The sequence below is a fragment of the Oncorhynchus mykiss genome, chromosome 8 (genome assembly GCF_057628025.1).
Source record: "Oncorhynchus mykiss isolate SJ-2025 chromosome 8, ASM5762802v1, whole genome shotgun sequence".
NCBI classification, from domain to species: Eukaryota; Metazoa; Chordata; class Actinopteri; order Salmoniformes; family Salmonidae; genus Oncorhynchus; species Oncorhynchus mykiss.
The window spans coordinates 2,964,958-2,989,670 of NC_143029.1; the positions used below are offsets into that span (position 1 = coordinate 2,964,958).

The 24,713-nt window shown below is 44.7% G+C and overlaps 1 protein-coding gene across 2 annotated transcripts in view; it reads left to right on the forward strand.

The window, feature by feature from the left end:
- Positions 1–597: 597 nt before the first annotated feature.
- Positions 598–24,713, forward strand: part of LOC110532856 (HBS1-like protein) — a 100,456-nt gene continuing 76,340 nt past the window's right edge. Inside the window, exons 1-4 of one of the 2 annotated variants that reach the window (XM_090183076.1) lie at positions 598–989; positions 4,928–4,993; positions 11,859–11,993; positions 12,382–12,645. In XM_090183076.1, coding sequence (XP_090039202.1) covers positions 947–989; positions 4,928–4,993; positions 11,859–11,993; positions 12,382–12,645 — 508 coding nt within the window. In that variant the 5' untranslated portion in view covers positions 598–946. The remainder of the gene's footprint in view (positions 990–4,927; positions 4,994–11,858; positions 11,994–12,381; positions 12,646–24,713) is intronic. The other variant, XM_090183077.1, reaches the window with a different exon arrangement.

The following is a 24,713-nucleotide window of genomic DNA, read 5'->3' on the forward strand; positions in this document are numbered from 1 at the left end:
CACCCACCTCAAACCAGGCTTTATTCTGCACCGTTTTAGTTAAAGTGGTAATATATCTATGAATGTAAACACGTTTGCAGCAAAATATGTTTACACAACCGTCAATTTCACATATGGGGGACCTTAGAGATAAGGGAAAACATTGTTCGGTTTTATTTAGACTCGGGTAGTGGTATATATATATATGTATATATAAAAGAGGTTAATGACTCTCAAAGATGGTCTATTACATTAAAGATATTCGAGTCACCGCTCTTAACAGTGGAATTACATGTCCGAAAAGATGGAAGGAAGGCGAGATCAGGTGGGACCATTCTAGCCAATGAGAGGGAAGATAAGCGTGTAAACAACAGGCCATAGAGATAGATAGTTGACTCATCTTTGTCTCCGTATCATCACAGGGTCTATGACAACATGGGCAGCGTCATTGACGCAAATTCCATTTTAAAATAGTTAATGTGATTCTTCTTCACTGGCTGATTGCTCCCAACTCATAGGAATCCTCACCCAGTTGAATACTTTAATATAGTGGAAGCCCTCAATGACAATGCCCATGCTAAAACTGGCGATATTCATTAGGAGTCATCTATCTATCTCTATGACAAGGGGAACTCTAAAATAAACTCGCAACACTCATATCTGTGCATTCGTAACAATCTAGTCATTAACGATAATTCTATTCGATCAAAAATAATCTCACGTAGCAAATAAGTAATTATATATATATATATATATATATATATATATATTGTTGGTGTTGACCAAATTCAACATTCTTTCATTGACCTCCGTACAAACTATTCCACTTCGTGGACAGATTTTTTTATGCGGCGGAGTAAAACCTCTCGCTTCGCCTATTCCTATATGGACGCATGACATGTTACAACAAACGCTGTGAGCCAAAAAACCGCCTCAACACGGCCGAAAGGAGAAGTATAAAGGCAACATGTCCCGGCACAGAAATGTCCGAGGCTACAACTATGATGAAGGTTAGATGCTGTGAAAGTGCTTGGACCCTCCGATGCCCGAACAATCCAACGTGTTATCTAGCAAGCTAACGTTAGCCGATTAGCTTGATAAGGGTCAATTTATTGCTGTCGTGTCCAATTTGGGCTGTCAATTGCAATTGGTGCCTTAACATTAACACAGAGGAATATATTTCAGAGAACTGAGTTGAACTATTTCGTTCATTTAATGAACTAAGTCAACTCTATCGGCCGATATGTGTCAATATTATTGCTTAGTTAGCTTGCTTGCTAGCTAGTTAGCTTTTCAAGTTCCACTCACTGAAAGCTGGCCAGTAGGATACAAGTATCGCGATACTCATTAGTATCGTGGCAAGGAAACGAACCACGAACCGTATTTAAAGTTGCACAATGCAAAAATAGCAACACACCATTTCTTGGTTTGATAAACATTCTAATAGTTTTCCTTATTTCAGTTAATGTGACAAAACAAGCCAGTATAATGTGGAGTATCATTCAAACATCTAAACCGCTGAGAAATCTATTTTCCATAACCAAAAGTACAGTATTTTCAGCTGTTTAGAGCTGGTGTACAAAACTTCAAGTTAAAGAAGCAAAAAATACTAAACTTAAGAACAGGAAGCATAGAAATAGCGTACATAGAACATGTTTACCTTTTCTTAGACTGGGTTTCATTGAGAATGACAGATCTATAACTCACATTTCTATGTGAATTTGGTTGAATTGCCCAAAATGTTCGTTTTATATACAGTGCATTCGGAAAGTATTGAGACGCCTTCCCTTCTTCCACATTTTGTCACGTTACAGCCTTCTTCTAAAATGGATTAAATTATTATTATTATTATTCCTCATCAATACAATACCTCATGATGACACAGCGAAAACTCGCTGTTTATTATCTATGCATAGTCACTTTACAAATGACCTTGACTAACCTGTACCCACACACGTTGACTCGGTACAGGTATCCTCTGGCCTTGTCATTATTGTTGTCATTTTCTTCTTACTTTTTGATTTAATTAAGTTTGTTTTACTTAAAGTTTATTAAGAAACTCTTTCTTGAACTGTGCTGTTGGAAACACAGGCTTGTTCTAGTGTCCTAACCCTAACCCCTAACCCCTAACCCCTAACCCTAACCCCTAACCCCTAACCCTAACCCCTAACCCTAACCCTAACCCCTAACCCCTAACCCTAACCCTAACCCTAAAGGCTTGTCAGTAAGCTTTTCACGGTAAGGTCGACACCTGTTGTATTATCGGGCTCATGTGACAAATAAAATGTTGATTTGAAAACAGGTTTTTAGAACATGTATTATAAATAATAAAACAGAAATACCTAATTTACATAAGTATTCAGACCCTTTGCTACGAGACTCCAAATTGAACTCAGGTTCATCCTGTTTCCATTGATCATCCTTGAGATGTCTCTACAACTTGATCGGAGTCCACCTGTGGTAAATTCAATTGATTGGACATGGTTTGGAAAGGCACACACCTGTCTATATAAGATCCCACAGTTGACAGTGCATATCAGAGCAAAAACCAAGTCATGAGGTCGAAGGAAGTGTCTGTGGAGCTCCGTGACAGGATTGTGTCGAGGCACAGATCTGGGGAAGGGTACCAACACATATCTGCATCATTAAAGGTCCCCAAGAACACAGTGGCCTCCATCATTCTTTAATGGAATAAGTTTGGAACCACCAAGACTCTTCCTAGAGCTGGCTGCCCGGCCAAACTGAGAAATCGGGGGAGAAGGGCCTTGGTCAGGGAGGAGACAAAGAACCCAATGGTCACCCTGACAGAGCTCCAGAGTTCCTCTGTGGATATGGGAGAACCTTCCAGAAGGACAACCCATCTCTGCAGCACTCCACCAATCAGGCCTTTATGGTAGAGTGGTCAGACGGAAACCACTCCAGTAAAATGCACATGACAGCCCACTTGGAGTTGGCCAAAAGGCACCTAAAGAGCTCTGACCATGACAAACAATCTTCTCTGGTCTGATGAACTCTTTAGCCTGAATGCCAAGCGTCATGTCCAGAGGAAACCTGGCACCATCCCTGGTGAAGCACGGTGGTGGTAGCATCATGCGGTGGGGGTGTTTTCCAGTGGCAGGGCCTGGGAGACTAGTCAGGATTGTGGCAAAGATGAACGGGGCAAAGTACAGAGAGATCCTTGATGAAAACCTGCTCCAGAGCACTCAGGACCTCCGACCTGCCAACAGGATAACGCAGGAGTGGCTTGCCTTCATGACTCTGAATGTCCTTGAGTGGCCCAGCCAGAGCCTGGACTTGAATCCGATCGAACATCTCTGGAGAGACCTGAAAATATCTGTGCAGCGACGCTCCCCATCCAACCTGACAGAGCTTGAGAGGAACTGCAGAGAAGAATGGGAGAAACTCCCCAAATACAGGTGTGCCAAGCTGGTAGCATCATACCCAAGAAGAATCGAGGCTGTAATCGCTGCCAAAGGTGCTTCAACAAAGTACTGAGTAAAGGGTCTAAATACTTATTTAAATGTAACATTTCAGTTTGAATTTTAATACATTTTCTAAAATGTCTAAAAACCTATTTTTGCTTCCATCATTATGAGGTATTGTGATGTCATTATGGGGTATTGTGATGTCATTATGGGGTATTGTGATGTCATTATGGGGTATTGTGATGTCATTATGGGGTATTGTGAAGTCATTATGGGGTGTTGTGATGTCATTATGGGGTATTGTGATGTCATTATGGGGTATTGTGAAGTCATTATGGGGTATTGTGATGTCATTATGGGGTGTTGTGATGTCATTATGGGGTGTTGTGATGTCATTATGGGGTATTGTGAAGTCATTATGGGGTATTGTGATGTCATTATGGGGTGTTGTGATGTCATTATGGGGTATTGTGATGTCATTATGGGGTATTGTGATGTCATTATGGGGTATTGTGATGTCATTATGGGGTATTGTGATGTCATTATGGGGTATTGTGATGTCATTATGGGGTATTGTGATGTCATTATGGGGTATTGTGATGTCATTATGGGGTATTGTGAAGTCATTATGGGGTATTGTGTGTAGATTGATGAGGAAAAACTACAATTGAATCCATTTTAGAATAAGGCTGTAACGTAACAAAATGGGGAAAAAGTCAAGAGGTCTGAATACTTTCTAAATGCTCTGTAGTTTATTGTTTATTTGCAGCATTCAATTCCAGCATTTTAATAAATGTCTTAATTTCTTGCACTAATGTGTTATCATTTACTCTGTCACGTTTCTTTTGTCTTAGTATGCTTGATAAATGTTTTTTTACATGTTTATTTATTTGTTGACAGAATAATTATTCTCCTCTTTGACTAAGCAGTTCAAGGGATCTGCTCTCCCAAAGTTGTACAGTTAGTTTTAACTTCTCAGCCGCTAGCAGCCAATGATTCGCAGTTTCTTAATGGCGATTTAAAAATGGATGATTGGCATTTTTCCCCAGTCATTACTTAAATGTAACAAATCAAACATTGAACCTCGTAAACAAATTCATGGTAATTCACGGTAACCTGGTAAAGAATTGATTTAGAAATGGCCGTTTATTTGCTGAAATGTGTGCCGTTGCCCGGCTATTAAAAGGGACAGGCGGCTATTAGCAATTTAGTTAAATTTTTACAGTATACTCGTTATTCAGTGTGAGGTCATTGTTTCACTATTGAAAGATACTGGTGTGTATCCAGTCCACCAGTAAAGGCCTTATACAAGCTGCCAGCCAGCCAGGCAGAGTTGCTGACTAGGCCAAATGATAGGCAGCCAGTGTGTGAGTGATTACGATGTGTGTGTTTGTGTGTGTGAGAGAGTGATTACGATGTGTGTGTTTGTGTGTGTGTGAGTGATTACGAAGTGTGTGTTTATGTGTGACCTAGCTAGCTACCTGCCTCTGTTAACTGTATCACTTTCCCTGGTGTTTCTGCAGACCTTGACGATGACGATCTTTATGGACAGTCTGTTGACGATGATTACTGCATCTCCCCTGCTACAGGTCTGTCACACTACCCCAGTAGAGTACACATGTTCTTTATAGTGTATCTCCCCCTGCTACAGGTCTGTCACACTACCCCAGTAGAGTACTCATGTTCTTTATAGTGTATCTCCCCTGCTACAGGTCTGTCACACTACCCTAGTACAGTACACATGTTATTTATAGTGTATCTCCCCTGCTACAGGTCTGTCACACTACCCTAGTACAGTACACATGTTCTTTATAGTGTATCTCCCCCTGCTACAGGTCTGTCACATTACCCTAGTACAGTACACATGTTCTTTATAGTGTATCTCCCCCTGCTACAGGTCTGTCACACTACCCCAGTAGAGTACTCATGTTCTTTATAGTGTATCTCCCCCTGCTACAGGTCTGTCACACTACCCCAGTAGAGTACTCATGTTCTTTATAGTGTATCTCCCCCTGCTACAGGTCTGTCACACTACCCTAGTACAGTACACATGTTCTTTATAGTGTATCTCCCCTGCTACAGGTCTGTCACACTACCCTAGTACAGTACACATGTTCTTTATAGTGTATCTCCCCTGCTACAGGTCTGTCACACTACTCTAGTACAGTACTCATGTTCTTTATAGTGTATCTCCCCTGCTACAGGTCTGTCACACTACCCCAGTACAGTACACATGTTCTTTATAGTGCATCTCCCCCTGCTACAGGTCTGTCACACTACCCTAGTACAGTACACATGTTCTTTATAGTGTATCTCCCCTGCTACAGGTCTGTCACACTACCCCAGTACAGTACACATGTTCTTTATAGTGTATCTCCCCCTGCTACAGGTCTGTCACACTACCCTAGTACAGTACACATGTTCTTTATAGTGTATCTCCCCCTGCTACAGGTCTGTCACACTACCCTAGTACAGTACTCATGTTCTTTATAGTGTATCTCCCCCTGCTACAGGTCTGTCACACTACCCCAGTACAGTACACATGTTCTTTATAGTGTATCTCCCCCTGCTACAGGTCTGTCACATTACCCTAGTACAGTACACATGTTCTTTATAGTGCATCTCCCCTGCTACAGGTCTGTCACACTACCCTAGTACAGTACACATGTTCTTTATAGTGTATCTCCCCCTGCTACAGGTCTGTCACACTACCCTAGTACAGTACACATGTTCTTTATAGTGTATCTCCCCCTGCTACAGGTCTGTCACACTACCCTAGTACAGTACACATGTTATTTATAGTGTATCTCCCCTGCTACAGGTCTGTCACATTACCCTAGTACAGTACACATGTTATTTATAGTGTATCTCCCCCTGCTACAGGTCTGTCACACTACCCTAGTACAGTACACATGTTATTTATAGTGTATCTCCCCTGCTACAGTTCTGTCACATTACCCTAGTACAGTACACATGTTATTTATAGTGTATCTCCCCCTGCTACAGGTCTGTCACACTACCCTAGTACAGTACTCATGTTCTTTATAGTGTATCTCCCCCTGCTACAGGTCTGTCACACTTCCCTAGTAGAGTACTCATGTTCTTTATAGTGTATCTCCCCCTGCTACAGGTCTGTCACACTACCCCAGTAGAGTACTCATGTTCTTTATAGTGTATCTCCCCCTGCTACAGGTCTGTCACACTACCCCAGTAGAGTACTCATGTTCTTTATAGTGCATCTCCCCCTGCTACAGGTCTGTCACACTACCCTAGTAGAGTACTCATGTTCTTTATAGTGTATCTCCCCCTGCTACAGGTCTGTCACACTACCCCAGTAGAGTACTCATGTTCTTTATAGTGTATCTCCCCCTGCTACAGGTCTGTCACACTACCCTAGTACAGTACTCATGTTCTTTATAGTGTATCTCCCCCTGCTACAGGTCTGTCACACTACCCTAGTACAGTACTCATGTTCTTTATAGTGTATCTCCCCCTGCTACAGGTCTGTCACACTACCCTAGTAGAGTACTCATGTTCTTTATAGTGTATCTCCCCCTGCTACAGGTCTGTCACACTACCCCAGTAGAGTACTCATGTTCTTTATAGTGTATCTCCCCCTGCTACAGGTCTGTCACACTACCCTAGTACAGTACTCATGTTCTTTATAGTGTATCTCCCCCTGCTACAGGTCTGTCACACTACCCCAGGACTCTACACTGTCAAATCAAGTCAACATGTTATTTGTCACATGCTTGGTAAACAGCAGGTGTGGACTAACAGTGAAATGCTTACTTACGGGCCCTTCCCAACAACGCAGAGAGAAAGAAAACAGAGAAATAATAGAAAAGGAATAACACGTAATAATAAATACACAGTGAGTAACGATAACTTGGCTATACAAGGGGTACCAGTACTGAGGTAATAACTTGGCTATACAAGGGGTACCAGTACTGAGGTAATAACTTGGCTATGTACACATGGTACCAGTACTGAGGTAATAACTTGGCTATACAAGGGGTACCAGTACTGAGGTAATAACTTGGCTATACAAGGGGTACCAGTACTGAGGTAATAACTTGGCTATACAAGGGGTACCAGTACTGAGGTAATAACTTGGCTATACAAGGGGTACCAGTACTGAGGTAATAACTTGGCTATACAAGGGGTACCAGTACTGAGGTAATAACTTGGCTATACAAGGGGTACCAGTACTGAGGTAATAACTTGGCTATACAAGGGGTACCAGTACTGAGGTAATAACTTGGCTATACAAGGGGTACCAGTACTGAGGTAATAACTTGGCTATACAAGGGGTACCAGTACTGAGGTAATAACTTGGCTATGTTCACATGGTACCAGTACTGAGGTAATAACTTGGCTATACAAGGGGTACCAGTACTGAGGTAATAACTTGGCTATACAAGGGGTACCAGTACTGAGGTAATAACTTGGCTATACAAGGGGTACCAGTACTGAGGTAATAACTTGGCTATACAAGGGGTACCAGTACTGAGGTAATAACTTGGCTATACAAGGGGTACCAGTACTGAGGTAATAACTTGGCTATACAAGGGGTACCAGTACTGAGGTAATAACTTGGCTATACAAGGGGTACCAGTACTGAGGTAATAACTTGGCTATACAAGGGGTACCAGTACTGAGGTAATAACTTGGCTATACAAGGGGTACCAGTAATAATAAATACAAGAATCAAGGATCCTCAACTAGATTCATTCATATTAGTATTATTATTTTGGACCGCAAAAAGCCCAAACAGATATTTGACTAAAACATTTCAAACCTTGCAATTACATTACATTTTATATGCGATCACATATCTCTCTATGCGCTATGCGTGGGAATAGTTTGGGACCGATTTCCAAAAGTAAAATCACAAGGAGCTGATTTTCTGGTGTTTTTAAAAATGTTATGTCCATAAAGAAAGAAAAAGAAATTAAGAAAAAAAAGGAAGCTGTATGGAAATTATAATATATACAGTGGGGGAAAAAAGTATTTAGTCAGCCACAAATTGTGCAAGTTCTCCCACTTAAAAAGATGAGAGAGGCCTGTAATTTTCATCATAGGTACACTTCAACTATGACAGACAAAATGAGAAAAAAAATCCAGAAAATCACATTGTAGGATTTTTAATGAATTTATTTGCAAATTATGGTGGAAAATTAAGAAAAAAAAGAGCTGTATGGATATTATATATATATTATATTTATATTGCTCAGGATTTAAGGAACAAATAAATCACCCCCAGGTCGCTAGTTGGGAACTCTGCCTTAGACTGTGTGTCTGAAATGGCATCTCATTCCCGACATCGCCCAGTGCTTCTGACCAAATAAAGTCTAATTTAGATTCAACCCTCACCCCTCATTCAGGACAAACAGGGACTGACTTTGCCACATGTTTTTGTTATTAAAGTGCCTTGTTGCAAACAACAAGGCAACGGGTGGCTACTTTTTTTTTGGTTACTACATGATTCCATATTGTGTTATTTCATAGTTTTGATGTGACTATGTGTCACTATTATTCTACAATGTAAAAAAGAAATAAAAACCCTGGAATGAGTAGTTGTTTCCTAACTATTGTTGCGTCTCCCTCCGTGGCACGGTGTTGCTAGGAGACCCTCCTAGTGTTTCCTAACTATTGTCGCGTCTCCCTCCGTGGCACGGTGTTGCTAGGAGACCCTCCTGGTGTTTCCTAACTATTGTCACGTCTCCCTCCGTGGCACGGTGTTGCTAGGAGACCCTCCTGGTGTTTCCTAACTATTGTCGCGTCTCCCTCCGTGACACGGTGTTGCTAGGAGACCCTACTGGTGTTTCCTAACTATTGTTGCGTCTCCCTCCGTGGCACGGTGTTGCTAGGAGCCCCTCCTGGTGTTTCCTAACTATTGTTGCGTCTCCCTCCGTGGCACGGTGTTGCTAGGAGACCCTCCTGGTGTTTCCTAACTATTGTCACGTCTCCCTCTGTGGCACGGTGTTGCTAGGAGACCCTCCTGGTGTTTCCTAACTATTGTCGCGTCTCCCTCTGTGGCACAGTGTTGCTAGGAGACCCTCCTGGTGTTTCCTAACTATTGTCGCGTCTCCCTCTGTGGCACGGTGTCGCTAGGAGACCCTCCTGGTGTTTCCTAACTATTGTCGCGTCTCCCTCTGTGGCACGGTGTTGCTAGGAGACCCTCCTGGTGTTTCCTAACTATTGTCGCGTCTCCCTCTGTGGCACGGTGTCGCTAGGAGACCCTCCTGGTGTTTCCTAACTATTGTCGCGTCTCCCTCTGTGGCACGGTGTTGCTAGGAGACCCTCCTGGTGTTTCCTAACTATTGTCGCGTCTCCCTCTGTGGCACGGTGTCGCTAGGAGACACTCCTGGTGTTTCCTAACTATTGTCACGTCTCCCTCCGTGGCACGGTGTTGCTAGGAGACCCTCCTGGTGTTTCCTAACTATTGTCACGTCTCCCTCCGTGGCACGGTGTTGCTAGGAGACCCTCCTGGTGTTTCCTAACTATTGTCATTCCACCTTGACATTATGGGGATTGTAACAAAACAATCTAATTTTAATTTGTTTTAAATTCAGGCTGTAAAACAACCAAATGTGAAGAGCTGTGAATACTTTCTACACTTTTTAGTTGCTTTGATATTTGTAATTTTTATTTTACCTTTTATTTAACTTGGCAAGTCAGTTAAGAACAGATTCTTATTTTCAATGACGGCCTAGGAACAGTGGGTTAACTGGTCTAGGAACAGTGGGTTAACTGGTCTAGGAACAGTGGGTTAACTGGTCTAGGAACAGTGGGTTAACTGGTCTAGGAACAGTGGGTTAACTGGTCTAGGAACAGTGGGTTAACTGGTCTAGGAACAGTGGGTTAACTGGTCTAGGAACAGTGGGTTAACTGGCCTAGGAACAGTGGGTTAATTGGCCTAGGAACAGTGGGTTAACTGGTCTAGGAACAGTGGGTTAACTGGTCTAGGAACAGTGGGTTAACTGGTCTAGGAACAGTGGGTTAACTGGTCTAGGAACAGCGGGTTAACTGGTCTAGGAACAGCGGGTTAACTGGTCTAGGAACAGCGGGTTAACTGGTCTAGGAACAGCGGGTTAACTGGTCTAGGAACAGTGGGTTAACTGGCCTAGGAACAGTGGGTTAACTGGTCTAGGAACAGTGGGTTAACTGGTCTAGGAACAGCGGGTTAACTGGTCTAGGAACAGCGGGTTAACTGGTCTAGGAACAGCGGGTTAACTGGTCTAGGAACAGCGGGTTAACTGGTCTAGGAACAGTGGGTTAACTGGTCTAGGAACAGTGGGTTAACTGGTCTAGGAACAGTGGGTTAACTGGTCTAGGAACAGTGGGTTAACTGGTCTAGGAACGGTGGGTTAACTGGTCTAGGAACGGTGGGTTAACTGGTCTAGGAACGGTGGGTTAACTGGTCTAGGAACGGTGGGTTAACTGGTCTAGGAACGGTGGGTTAACTGGTCTAGGAACGGTGGGTTAATTGGTCTAGGAACGGTGGGTTAACTGGTCTAGGAACGGTGGGTTAACTGGTCTAGGAACGGTGGGTTAACTGGTCTAGGAACGGTGGGTTAACTGGTCTAGGAACAGTGGGTTAACTGGTCTAGGAACAGTGGGTTAACTGGTCTAGGAACAGTGGGTTAACTGGCCTAGGAACAGTGGGTTAACTGGTCTAGGAACAGTGGGTTAACTGGTCTAGGAACGGTGGGTTAACTGGTCTAGGAACGGTGGGTTAACTGGTCTAGGAACAGTGGGTTAACTGGTCTAGGAACAGTGGGTTAACTGGTCTAGGAACAGTGGGTTAACTGGTCTAGGAACAGTGGGTTAACTGGTCTAGGAACAGTGGGTTAACTGCCTGTTCAGGGGCAGAACGACAGATTTGTACCTTGTCAGCTCGGGGATTGCAACCTTTCGGTTCCTAGTCCAACGCTCCAATCACTAGACTACCTGCCGCCCCCAGTGATAATGTTGAGTAAACTAGACATCTTCCATATTGACTTATCTGATATTAAAGGATGAGTAAAGTAAGAATTGTCCATAAACCAAAGTTTCAATTCTATGTAAATATTTTTTATAATATTATTTATATTTTGAAGCCGGTGTGAGAAACGTGCTAACCAAAACGTGTGTGCTAGGAAGCTAAATTAATACTGCACTCTGACCCACAACTTCTTTGCTAGATTCAGTAAAGTGTTGTTAGACAAAGAGAGGAAAGTTGACTTCAAAACGTGATGACATTTTGCTGTACTTTGCACCTGTTGTTGGTAATGAATCTGTTATCTTCTGACTTGACTTACTGCATCTTTCAGTGACATCGTCCCTCCTGGTTATCTCTAAAAGGCCACCGCATCAGAACTCTGGATGTGACACATTGTTGACATTGCCAAGCATTGTGATTGGCTGTTGAGTGATCTGTTGTGTGTGTGTGTTCTGTGGTATCCACAGCAGCCCAGTTCATCTACTCCAGCAGGCAGGAGAGACCCAACGTTGAGCCACCCCTAGAGGAGGAGGAGATGGAGGAAGATGAGGCCATACACACCTCTCCCACCCTCACACACAACCTCAACCCCCTGGACCAAGGTACCCTTAACCCCCACCCCCCACCCACCCCCTCACACACAACCTCAACCCCCTGGACCAAGGTACCCTTAACCCCCACCCCCCACCCACCCCCTCACACACAACCTCAACCCCCTGGACCAAGGTACCCTTAACCCCCACCCCCCACCCACCCCCTCACACACAACCTCAACCCCCTGGACCAAGGTACCCTTAACCCCCACCCCCCACCCACCCCCTCACACACAACCTCAACCCCCTGGACCAAGGTACCCTTACCCCCCCACCCCCAGTTGTAACATGATTCAACTCTTATTGGAACCCCTGAATTAACAGTGTGTGTGTGTGTGTGTGCGTGTGTGTGTGTGTGTGTGTGTGTGTGTGTGTGTGTGTGTGTGTGTCTCCACAGGCAAGTTGTACTCGTGTCTGGACCTGATGCGTGCTGTGCTGGGTGATGCCGTGCCAGAGTCGGTCCTTACCCAGGCTGCCTTGCGGTGCGCCTTCGACCCTCAGAGAGCCTTGGACGCCGTTCTCTCAGACGAGAGCGCCGGGCTGCCGCCCCTGGACGCCAGGACCAATAATGACGCACCGCTGCCGCAGAGAGCAAATAAGGAGACAGCAGTTGTACCAAGAGCCAATCAGGAAGCCTCAGCTGCACCGCGACCAGAGAAAGGTATGCCTGGACTAGAGCAGGGACCACATCGGACCAGGGCCCGGTTTCCAGACGGCCAATTTAGACTTACAGGGAATTTTAACGATGCATATTTTCAACAACGACCGAAGATCAGCTCTCTCAGTTCAAATCTTTCCTTAATTAACGTTACATTTTTTTTGTACAAATATTTCACAATAGTGACGATGGATCAGCTCCTAGAGATATTAATACCACCTACAACTGCAACTATTGATTAGGCTTATTCTAACGCTTACCCAGTAATAAGGACAGATTGGACACGGCTGCTCACATTAGGCTACACATCATGAAATGTATTGAGACCAATTAGACACTAGCCTACAAGTAGCAATATCACAAGTATGTCAGTTGGGTTGAAATAGACCCCCACCCAGGTAGTGACAGTGCTGGCAACACTAGCTGTAGTAACCCTTGGAGAGGGGGGGGGTCACACTAGGACAGTCAGAGAGGGGGGGGTCACACTAGGACAATCAGAGAGGGGGGGGTCACACTAGGACAATCAGAGAGGGGGGGGGTCACACTAGGATAATCAGAGAGGGGGAGGTCACACTAGGACAATCAGAGAGGGGGAGGTCACACTAGGACAATCAGAGAGGGGGAGGTCACACTAGGATAATCAGAGAGGGGGGGTCACACTAGGACAATCAGAGAGGGGGAGGTCACACTAGGATAATCAGAGATGGGGAGGTCACACTAGGATAATCAGAGAGGGGGGGGTCACACTAGGACAATCAGAGAGGGGGGTCACACTAGGACAATCAGAGAGGGGGGGGTCACACTAGGACAATCAGAGAGGGGGAGGTCACACTAGGATAATCAGAGAGGGGGGGGTCACACTAGGATAATCAGAGAGGGGGAGGTCACACTAGGATAATCAGAGAGGGGGAGGTCACACTAGGACAATCAGAGAGAGGGGGGTCACACTAGGATAATCAGAGAGGGGGAGGTCACACTAGGATAATCAGAGAGAGGGGGGTCACACTAGGATAATCAGAGAGGGGGAGGTCACACTAGGACAATCAGAGAGGGGGAGGTCACACTAGGACAATCAGAGAGGGGGAGGTCACACTAGGATAATCAGAGAGGGGGAGGTCACACTAGGATAATCAGAGAGGGGGAGGTCACACTAGGACAATCAGAGAGGGGGAGGTCACACTAGGATAATCAGAGAGGGGGAGGTCACACTAGGATAATCAGAGAGGGGGAGGTCACACTAGGACAATCAGAGAGGGGGGGGGTCACACTAGGATAATCAGAGAGAGGGGAGGTCACACTAGGACAATCAGAGAGGGGGGGTCACACTAGGATAATCAGAGAGGGGGGGTCACACTAGGACAATCGGAGAGAGGGGGGGTCACACTAGGACAATCAGAGAGGGGGGTCACACTAGGATAATCAGAGAGAGGTGGGTCACACTAGGATAATCAGAGAGGGGGAGGTCACACTAGGACAATCGGAGAGGGAGGGTCACACTAGGACAATCGGAGAGGGAGGGTCACACTAGGACAATCAGAGAGGGGGGGTCACACTAGGATAATCAGAGAGAGGTGGGTCACACTAGGATAATCAGAGAGAGGGGGGTCACACTAGGACAATCAGAGAGAGGGGGGAGGTCACACTAGGACAATCGGAGAGGGGGGGGGGTCACACTAGGACAATCAGAGAGGGGGGTCACACTAGGATAATCAGAGAGAGGGGGGTCACACTAGGACAATCAGAGAGAGGGGGGTCACACTAGGACAATCAGAGAGGGGGGGTCACACTAGGATAATCAGAGAGGGGGGGTCACACTAGGACAATCGGAGAGAGGGGGGGTCACACTAGGACAATCAGAGAGGGGGGTCACACTAGGATAATCAGAGAGAGGTGGGTCACACTAGGATAATCAGAGAGGGGGAGGTCACACTAGGACAATCGGAGAGGGAGGGTCACACTAGGACAATCGGAGAGGGAGGGTCACACTAGGACAATCAGAGAGGGGGGGTCACACTAGGATAATCAGAGAGAGGTGGGTCACACTAGGATAATCAGAGAGAGGGGGGTCACACTAGGACAATCAGAGAGAGGGGGGAGGTCACACTAGGACAATCGGAGAGGGGGGGGGGTCACACTAGGACAATCAGAGAGGGGGGTCACACTAGGATAATCAGAGAGAGGGGGGTCACACTAGGACAATCAGAGAGAGGGGGGTCACACTAGGACAATCAGAGAGGGGGGGTCACACTAGGATAATCAGAGAGGGGGGGTCACACTAGGACAATCGGAGAGAGGGGGGGTCACACTAGGACAATCAGAGAGGGGGGTCACACTAGGATAATCAGAGAGAGGTGGGTCACACTAGGATAATCAGAGAGGGGGAGGTCACACTAGGACAATCGGAGAGGGAGGGTCACACTAGGACAATCGGAGAGGGAGGGTCACACTAGGACAATCAGAGGGGGGGGGTCACACTAGGATAATCAGAGAGAGGTGGGTCACACTAGGATAATCAGAGAGAGGGGGGTCACACTAGGACAATCAGAGAGAGGGGGGAGGTCACACTAGGACAATCGGAGAGGGGGGGGGGTCACACTAGGACAATCAGAGAGGGGGGTCACACTAGGATAATCAGAGAGAGGGGGGTCACACTAGGACAATCAGAGAGAGGGGGGTCACACTAGGACAATCAGAGAGGGGGGGTCACACTAGGATAATCAGAGAGGGGGGGTCACACTAGGACAATCGGAGAGAGGGGGGGGTCACACTAGGACAATCAGAGAGGGGGGTCACACTAGGATAATCAGAGAGAGGTGGGTCACACTAGGATAATCAGAGAGGGGGGGTCACACTAGGACAATCGGAGAGAGGGGGGGTCACACTAGGACAATCAGAGAGGGGGGTCACACTAGGATAATCAGAGAGAGGTGGGTCACACTAGGATAATCAGAGAGGGGGAGGTCACACTAGGACAATCGGAGAGGGAGGGTCACACTAGGACAATCGGAGAGGGAGGGTCACACTAGGACAATCAGAGAGGGGGGGTCACACTAGGATAATCAGAGAGAGGTGGGTCACACTAGGATAATCAGAGAGAGGGGGGTCACACTAGGACAATCAGAGAGAGGGGGGAGGTCACACTAGGACAATCGGAGAGGGGGGGGGTCACACTAGGACAATCAGAGAGGGGGGTCACACTAGGATAATCAGAGAGAGGGGGGTCACACTAGGACAATCAGAGAGAGGGGGGTCACACTAGGACAATCAGAGAGAGGGGGGGGTCACACTAGGACAATCAGAGAGAGGGGGGTCACACTAGGATAATCAGAGAGAGGGGGGGGTCACACTAGGACAATCAGAGAGGGGGCATATTATTGTGGTCCTGGTGGCACAGTAATAATTAAAGGTCTGACTACACAGAGGTGCTTGGGGAGACGGGTTGACAACGGGGGACCAGCGTGTGTGGGTGTTGAGGGGAAGGACTTTGGTTAATTAAATCTCTCCATTCGTGCTCCATGTTGCCGTCTCAAACAGCTACAACTCTATATGCATTCACACATCTTGTCTTGAGTTGGGCTCGGGGATGGACCAGGTGTTAAACATCTGAGCTTGTGGTTGTTTGTGGGGAGAGTGTGTGTGTGTGTGTGTGTGTGTGTGTGTGTGTGTGTGTGTGTAAATAAATACAAATCCGCTCCAATCTACACACATCACAATACCCCGTAATGACATCACAATACCCTGTAATGACATCACAATACCCCGTAATGACATCACAATACCCCGTAATGACATCACAATACCCCGTAATGACCTCACAATACCCCGTAATGACCTCACAATACCCCGTAATGACATCACAATACCCCCGTAATGACCTCACGATACCCCGTAATGACCTCACGATACCCCGTAATGACACCACGATACCCCGTAATGACACCACAATACCCCGCAAGGACATCACAATACCCCGCAAGGACATCACAATACCCCGCAAGGACATCACAATACCCCCGTAATGACACCACAATACCCCGCAAGGACATCACAATACCCCGCAAGGACATCACAATACCCCCGTAATGACACCACAATACCCCGCAAGGACATCACAATACCCTGCAATGACATCACAATACCCCGTAATGACATCACAATACCCCCGTAATGACCTCACGATACCCCGTAATGACCTCACGATACCCCGTAATGACACCACAATACCCCGTAATGACACCACAATACCCCCGTAATGACATCACAATACCCTGCAATGACATCACAATACCCTGCAATGACATCACAATACCCTGCAAGGACATCACAATACCCTGCAATGACATCACAATACCCCGTAATGACATCACAATACCCCCGTAATGACCTCACGATACCCCGTAATGACCTCACGATACCCCGTAATGACACCACAATACCCCGTAATGACACCACGAGTCCACCTGTGGTAAATTCAATTGATTGGACATGATTTGGAAAGGCACACACCTGTCTATATAAGGTCCCACAGTTGACAGTTTATGTCAGAGCATAAACCAAGTCATGAGGTCGAAAGGAATTGTCCGTAGAGCGCCGAGACAGGATTGTGTCGAGGCACAGAAGAAACAGGGAAGGGAACCAGAAACAATTTAAACAGGCCTACTTCTTATTATATTATTACTTATTATACTTCTTATTATTTGTATTATTTGTATGAATTGTGAGGCCAGACATTTTCTATACTAAAGCACTCGACCATTATGACCTCACTAAAGGCTTCGTCATACAGAAGTTAGACTTAAATCAGAACTGGTTCTCTCGCAGGTTAGTAAGAATGGCCTTGTTCCCTTTATTCAGATTACAACCTCTCACTTCTGGTTATTTGAAAATGAAATCATCTCCCAAATATCACTATTTTTTAAACAAGCCATAGAAAGTTAGTTGCAATTTCAGTTTAGTCCACCAGAAAAGACAGAACAAATATTCTGGTTACACTCAAATATACTAATTGATAAAAAAAAAAAAAAAACTGTAATCTTTGTAAATACTAACACAACTAACAACAACTAATACAACTAACAAACATATATATATGGAAATGTCTGCTCTACCCAAAATTACAACCAACGAATTGCAGCATCACAGCTAAAAATGGAACAGGAAAGTAGAAGGGGGACAAAGTAAGGATCTTGTTGGTCGGCCCTGCAGCAAAGACCATCATTGGTTAAAGAAATCTGTGATAGAAAAGTATACCAGTTTCATTTAAGGATAAAAAAATGTACAGCTGTGACATATGGCTAGGAGGAAAGATATTTTACATGAGACAACTGATACACGAAACGACGCTGGATTCAAAACTTAGTTTTCAAGAACAATTTGTTTACAAAATTCTTGCTACCAATAGAATGTTATTTTACTTACCCGTTAAAAGTTTGGACACACCTACTCATTCAAGGGTTGTAGAATAATAGTGAAGACATCAAAACTAGGAAAGAGAAGGCCAAGAGTGTGCAAAGCTGTTATCAAGGCAAAGGGTGGCTACTTTTTGAAGAATCTCAAATATAAAAATATATTTTGATTTGTTCAACACTTTTTTGGTTACTACATGATTCCATATTGTGTTATTTCATAGTTTTGATGTCTTCACTATCATTCTACAATGTAGAACACAGTACAAATCCTGGAATGACTAGGTGTCAACTTTTGACTGGTGCTGTATGTGTGTTGTTGTTCATGTTTGAGATTGAGATATGAATTCAGACTTATTTGTCTCTGTAGCCATGGAGGCTATGACTCAACTCTGGAATAGCCTATTTCGTTTTCGTGCCAATGGTTCGTTTTTTTTTTGACTGCTGTATTGGCTCCATTGCACCAGGCAAGCTCAATCAAGCTCAGATAAAGTATTTGAAATGATTGGAAATAGTACTCAAAGGTCTGGTTGTGAAACAGCAGAGAGGTTCAGTTTGAAATGACCAGTGCTTGTTAAAGAAACTAGGGATGCCAATTTCGGTCAAATTTGGTTCCGACTAACTGACCCTCATTAACCATTCAGTAACAAAATAAATTCAAACAGTAAAATGACGTGACCAACAGGAAATACAATCAGAGATCTATATAATGAGGAGATGCTTGTGTTTCAGCCCTAACAATGGGGGGAGTCTGAAGGCGGGGAGGCAAGGCGACACACTTAGGCCCCAAATAAACCCTTAGAAACGCATTGGATTTATTTTGGAGAGAGTGAAACCTCTCGCTTTCTATCTTCCTCTCATTATACATCATACTGCCTCTAGTTCACATGACATTATACTGCCTCTAGTTCACATGACGTTATACTGCCTCTAGTTCACATGACATTATACTGCCTCTAGTTCACATGACATTATACTGCCTCTAGTTCACATGACATTATACTGCCTCTAGTTCACATGACATTATACTGCCTCTAGTTCACATGACGTTATACTGCCTCTAGTTCACATGACGTTATACTGCCTCTAGTTCACATGACATTATACTGCCTCTAGTTCACATGACGTTATACTGCCTCTAGTTCACATGACATTATACTGCCTCTAGTTCACATGACGTTATACTGCCTCTAGTTCACATGACGTTATACTGCCTCTAGTTCACATGACGTTATACTGCCTCTAGTTCACATGACGTTATACTGCCTCTAGTTCACATGACATTATACTGCCTCTAGTTCACATGACGTTATACTGCCTCTAGTTCACATGACATTATACTGCCTCTAGTTCACATTACATTATACTGCCTCTAGTTCACATGACATTATACTGCCTCTAGTTCACATGACATTATACTGCCTCTAGTGCACATTACATTATACTGCCTCTAGTTCACATGACATTATACTGCCTCTAGTTCACATGACATTATACTGCCTCTAGTTCACATGACATTATACTGCCTCTAGTTCACATGACATTATACTGCCTCTAGTTATACTGCCTCCAGCTCACGTTGTAAACTTGAGGGTGACGGTAGGGAGGCTTTTGCCTATGCATCTGAATGGGAGGCGCGCTTTTCGAGTTGAGATAAGAGAAATACATTTCTTTTAAATCGTAGCCACCATTTCTTTTTAACACAGGATAAAATTTAGAATTGTCATTTGTTGCGTAGTGACTGGACTTATAAAAGCAGGCTTCACTCCAGTGAGGAGCCACTTTGGTGCTGTCTGAGAAGTGACAAAGCAGAAAACGGGGAAAGATGGCAACATTCGTTCTAAACTGAGAGCGCCAACCACCCCATTTAACCACAGCAAGGTGACTGGGAATATGGCCGAATACAAACAGTGTAGTTCTTCCCTCCGTAAGGCAATCAAACAGACAAACCGTCAGTACAGAGACGAAGTTGAGTCTCAATTCAACGACTCAGAACATGTGGCAGGGTCTACAGACAATCATGGATTATAAAGGGAAAACCAGCCCCGTCACCAGCCAGCCCCCTCCTGTACTCCTTGTTCACCCATGACTGGGTGTCCACACGCACCTCCAACTCAAACATAAAATTAGCAGACGACACAACAATAGTAGGCCTGATCACCAACAATGACGTGACAGCCTACAGGGAGGAGGTGAGGGCCCTGGGAGTGTGGTGCCAGGAAAATAACCTGGAGCTGATCGTGGACTTCAGGAAATAGCAGCAGAGTACCCCCTTATCCACATTGACGGGACCTGAAATGGTCCACCCACACAGACCGTGTGGTGAAGAAGGCGCAGCAGCGCATCTTCAACCTCAGGAGGCTGAAGAAATTTGCCTTGGCACCTAAAACCCTCACAAACCTTAACAAATTCACAATTGAGAACATCTTGTCAGGCTGCATCCCCGCCTGGTACGGCAACTGTACCTCCTGCAACCGCAGGGCTCTCCAACACATCACCGGGGGCAAACTACCTGCCCTCCAGGACACCTACAACACTCGATGTCACAGGAAGGCCAAAAAGATCATCAAGGACAACAACCACCTGAGCCACTGCCTGTTCACCCCGTTACCATCCAGAAGGCGAGGTCAGTACAGGTGCATCAAAGCTGGGACCGAGAGCAGCTTCTATCTCAAGGCCATCAGACTGTCAAACAGCCATCACTAGCCGGCTACCACCCAGCTATACCCGGTTACTAAACCCTGCAACTTAAAGGCTGCTGTCCTGTATACATAGACTTGGAATCACTGGTCACTTTAATAATGGAACACTTGTCACTTTAATAATGTTTACATACTGCTTCACTCATTTCATATGTATATACTGTATTCTATTGTATCTTAGTCTATGCGGCTCTGACATTGCTCGTCCATATATTGATATATTCTTAATTCCTTTATATTTGTGTATGTTGTGTGTTGTTGTGAAATTGTTAGATATTACTACACTGTTGGAGCAAGAAACACTCGCAATAACATCTGCTAAACATGTGTATGTGACCAATAAAATTTGATTTGGTAGGATATTCCTCTCTTCAAACTAGGCCCTGGAGCTTCTGTGGTGCTGCCTGACAGGTGGTAGGAAATTCCTCACCCCTCCCCTTACGACATCGTACGAGCCAATCAGAAGAAGGCCTTCACCCCGAGTATAGGTTGCTAAGGAAGTGGACTGCCTGTTGCTGGGCTACCTCACATGTTCTAGAGAGTAGGGTAAAGACATGCTGATCTCGGGTCGGTTGCGCATTTTCACCACTAATTAAGGTTAAGGTTAGGCTTGAGGGAGGGGAAGCTGATCCTAGATCTGTACGGGAAACTTCACCCTGGAGGTGCTAAGGAAGTGGATTTCCCAAAACTGCTTTTTTAAAGTATTCTGAGAATTTTAATGAGAGAGAAAAAAAGATTGGAATTTATTTTTTTTGTATTCAGGAACAGTGGATTTTTGTTGGATTTTGTATATTCTTATCATCTTTTTTTGAGTGTGAATCTCTTTTTTTTTACGGTAGCTCTTCAAGAAATATAAGATAAAATCCCTTCATGTTTAGACGGAAAGAATAATGATATAGACTTGAGGGGGTTGTGCAGCTGTTATTGGAAATATGTGTCAGTTAACCATTGTTCTGGCTCAGCACCTGTGTGTGTGTGTGTGTGTGTGTGTGTGTGTGTGTGTGTGTGTGTGTGTGTGCGCGCGCGTGTGTGTGTAGGGGGGAGACGTTTGCGTTTAGAGGACACCTGGAGTTTTTCCCATGACTTAACACACACAATGGTTTCACTAACCTTGTCGGGACACACAATTTAAAGTCCTCTTTTCCCTAACCTTAACCCCAAAACCTAACCTTAACCCCAAAACTTAACCTTAACCTAACTCTTAAACCTAATTCTAAATCTGATACTAATTCTAAACCTAATTTTAACACTGATTCTAACCTTAATCCTAAAATACACCTTGAAATAGGATTTGACCTTGTGGGGACTAACAACATGTCCCCAGTTGGTCAAATGTTTGTTAGTTTACTATTCTAGTGGGGACTTCCAGTCCCTACTAATATAAACGATATAGTTCCCTACTAATATAAACGATATAGTTCCCTACTAATATAAACTATATAGTTCCCTACTAATATAAACTATATAGTTCCCTACTAATATAAACGATATAGTTCCCTACTAATATAAACGATATAGTTCCCTACTAATATAAACGATATAGTTCCCTACTAATATAAACGATTTAGTTCCCTACTAATATAAACGATATAGTTCCCTACTAATATAAACGATATAGTTCCCTACTAATATAAACTATTTAGTTCCCTACTAATATAAACGATATAGTTCCCTACTAATATAAACGATATAGTTCCCTACTAATATAAACGATATAGTTCCCTACTAATATAAACGATATAGTTCCCTACTAATATAAACTATATAGTTCCCTACTAATATAAACGATATAGTTATAAACACGTTCACACATTAATGGTTTAAAATACTTTAAAGTATTATTTACTATTTTATTTGTTTTTTGAGGTATCTTTACTTTTTATATTTTTGTGACTACTTTTACTTCACTATACATTCCTAAATAAAATGATGTACTTTTTACTCCATTCATTTTTCCCTGGCACCCAAAAGTATTTGTTACATTGTGAATAATTAACAGGACAGGAAAATGGTCCAATTCACGCATTTAAAGAGAACATCTATGGTCATCCCTACTGTCTCTGATCTGGAGGACTCACTAAACAGAGAACATCTATGGTCATCTCTACTGTCTCTGATCTGGAGGACTCACTAAACAGAGAACATCCCTGGTCATCTACTGCCTCTGATCTGGAGGACTCACTAAACAGAGAACCTCCCAGGTCATCCTTACTGCCTCTGATCTGGCAGACTCACTAAACAGAGAACATCCCTGGTCATCCCTACTGTCTCTGATCTGGAGGACTCACTAAACAGAGAACATCTATGGTCATCTCTACTGTCTCTGATCTGGTGGACTCACTAAACAGAGAACATCCCTGGTCATCTACTGCCTCTGATCTGGAGGACTCACTAAACAGAGAACATCCCTACTGCCTCTGATCTGGAGGACTCACTAAACAGAGAACATCCCTGGTCATCCCTACTGTCTCTGATCTGGAGGACTCACTAAACAGAGAACATCCCTGGTCATCCCTACTGCCTCTGATCTGGAGGACTCACTAAACAGAGAACATCCCTGGTCATCCCTACTGCCTCTGATCTGGTGGACTCACTAAACAGAGAACATCCCTGGTCATCCCTACTGTCTCTGATCTGGAGGACTCACTAAACAGAGAACATCCCTGGTCATCCCTACTGCCTCTGATCTGGAGGACTCACTAAACAGAGAACATCCCTGATCATCCCTACTGCCTCTGATCTGGAGGACTCACTAAACAGAGAACATCCCTGGTCATCCCTACTGCCTCTGATCTGGAGGACTCACTAAACAGAGAACATCCCTGGTCATCCCTGCTGCCTCTGATCTGGAGGACTCACTAAACAGAGAACATCCCTGGTCATCCCTACTGCCTCTGATCTGGAGGACTCACTAAACAGAGAACATCCCTGGTCATCCCTACTGCCTCTGATCTGGAGGACTCACTAAACAGAGAACATCCCTGGTCATCCCTACTGCCTCTGATCTGGAGGACTCACTAAACAGAGAACATCCCTGGTCATCTCTACTGCCTCTGATCTGGCGGACTCACTAAACAGAGAACATCCCTGGTCATCTCTACTGCCTCTGATCTGGAGGACTCACTAAACAGAGAACATCCCTGGTCATCCCTACTGCCTCTGATCTGGAGGACTCACTAAACAGAGAACATCCCTGGTCATCCCTACTGCCTCTGATCTGGAGGACTCACTAAACAGAGAACATCCCTGGTCATCCCTACTGCCTCTGATCTGGAGGACTCACTAAACAGAGAACATCCCTGGTCATCCCTGCTGCCTCTGATCTGGAGGACTCACTAAACAGAGAACATCCCTGGTCATCCCTACTGCCTCTGATCTGGAGGACTCACTAAACAGAGAACATCCCTGGTCATCTCTACCATCTCTGATCTGGAGGACTCACTAAACAAAGAACATCACTGGTCATCCCTACTGACTCTGATCTGGAGGACTCACTAAACAGAGAACATCCCTGGTCATCTCTACTGCCTCTGATCTGGAGGACTCACTAAACAGAGAACATCCCTACTGCCTCTGATCTGGAGGACTCACTAAACAGAGAACATCCCTGGTCATCTCTACTGCCTCTGATCTGGAGGACTCACTAAACAGAGAACATCCCTGGTCATCCCTACTGCCTCTGATCTGGAGGACTCACTAAACAGAGAACATCCCTGGTCATCTCTACTGCCTCTGATCTGGAGGACTCAGTAAACAGAGAACATCCCTGGTCCTCCCTATTGACTCTGATCTGGAGGACTCACTAAACAGAGAACATCCCTGGTCATCCCTACTGCCTCTGATCTGGAGGACTCACTAAACAGAGACCATCCCTGGTCCTCCCTACTGCCTCCGATCTGGAGGACTCACTAAACAGAGAACATCCCTGGTCATCTCTACTGCCTCCGATCTGGAGGACTCACTA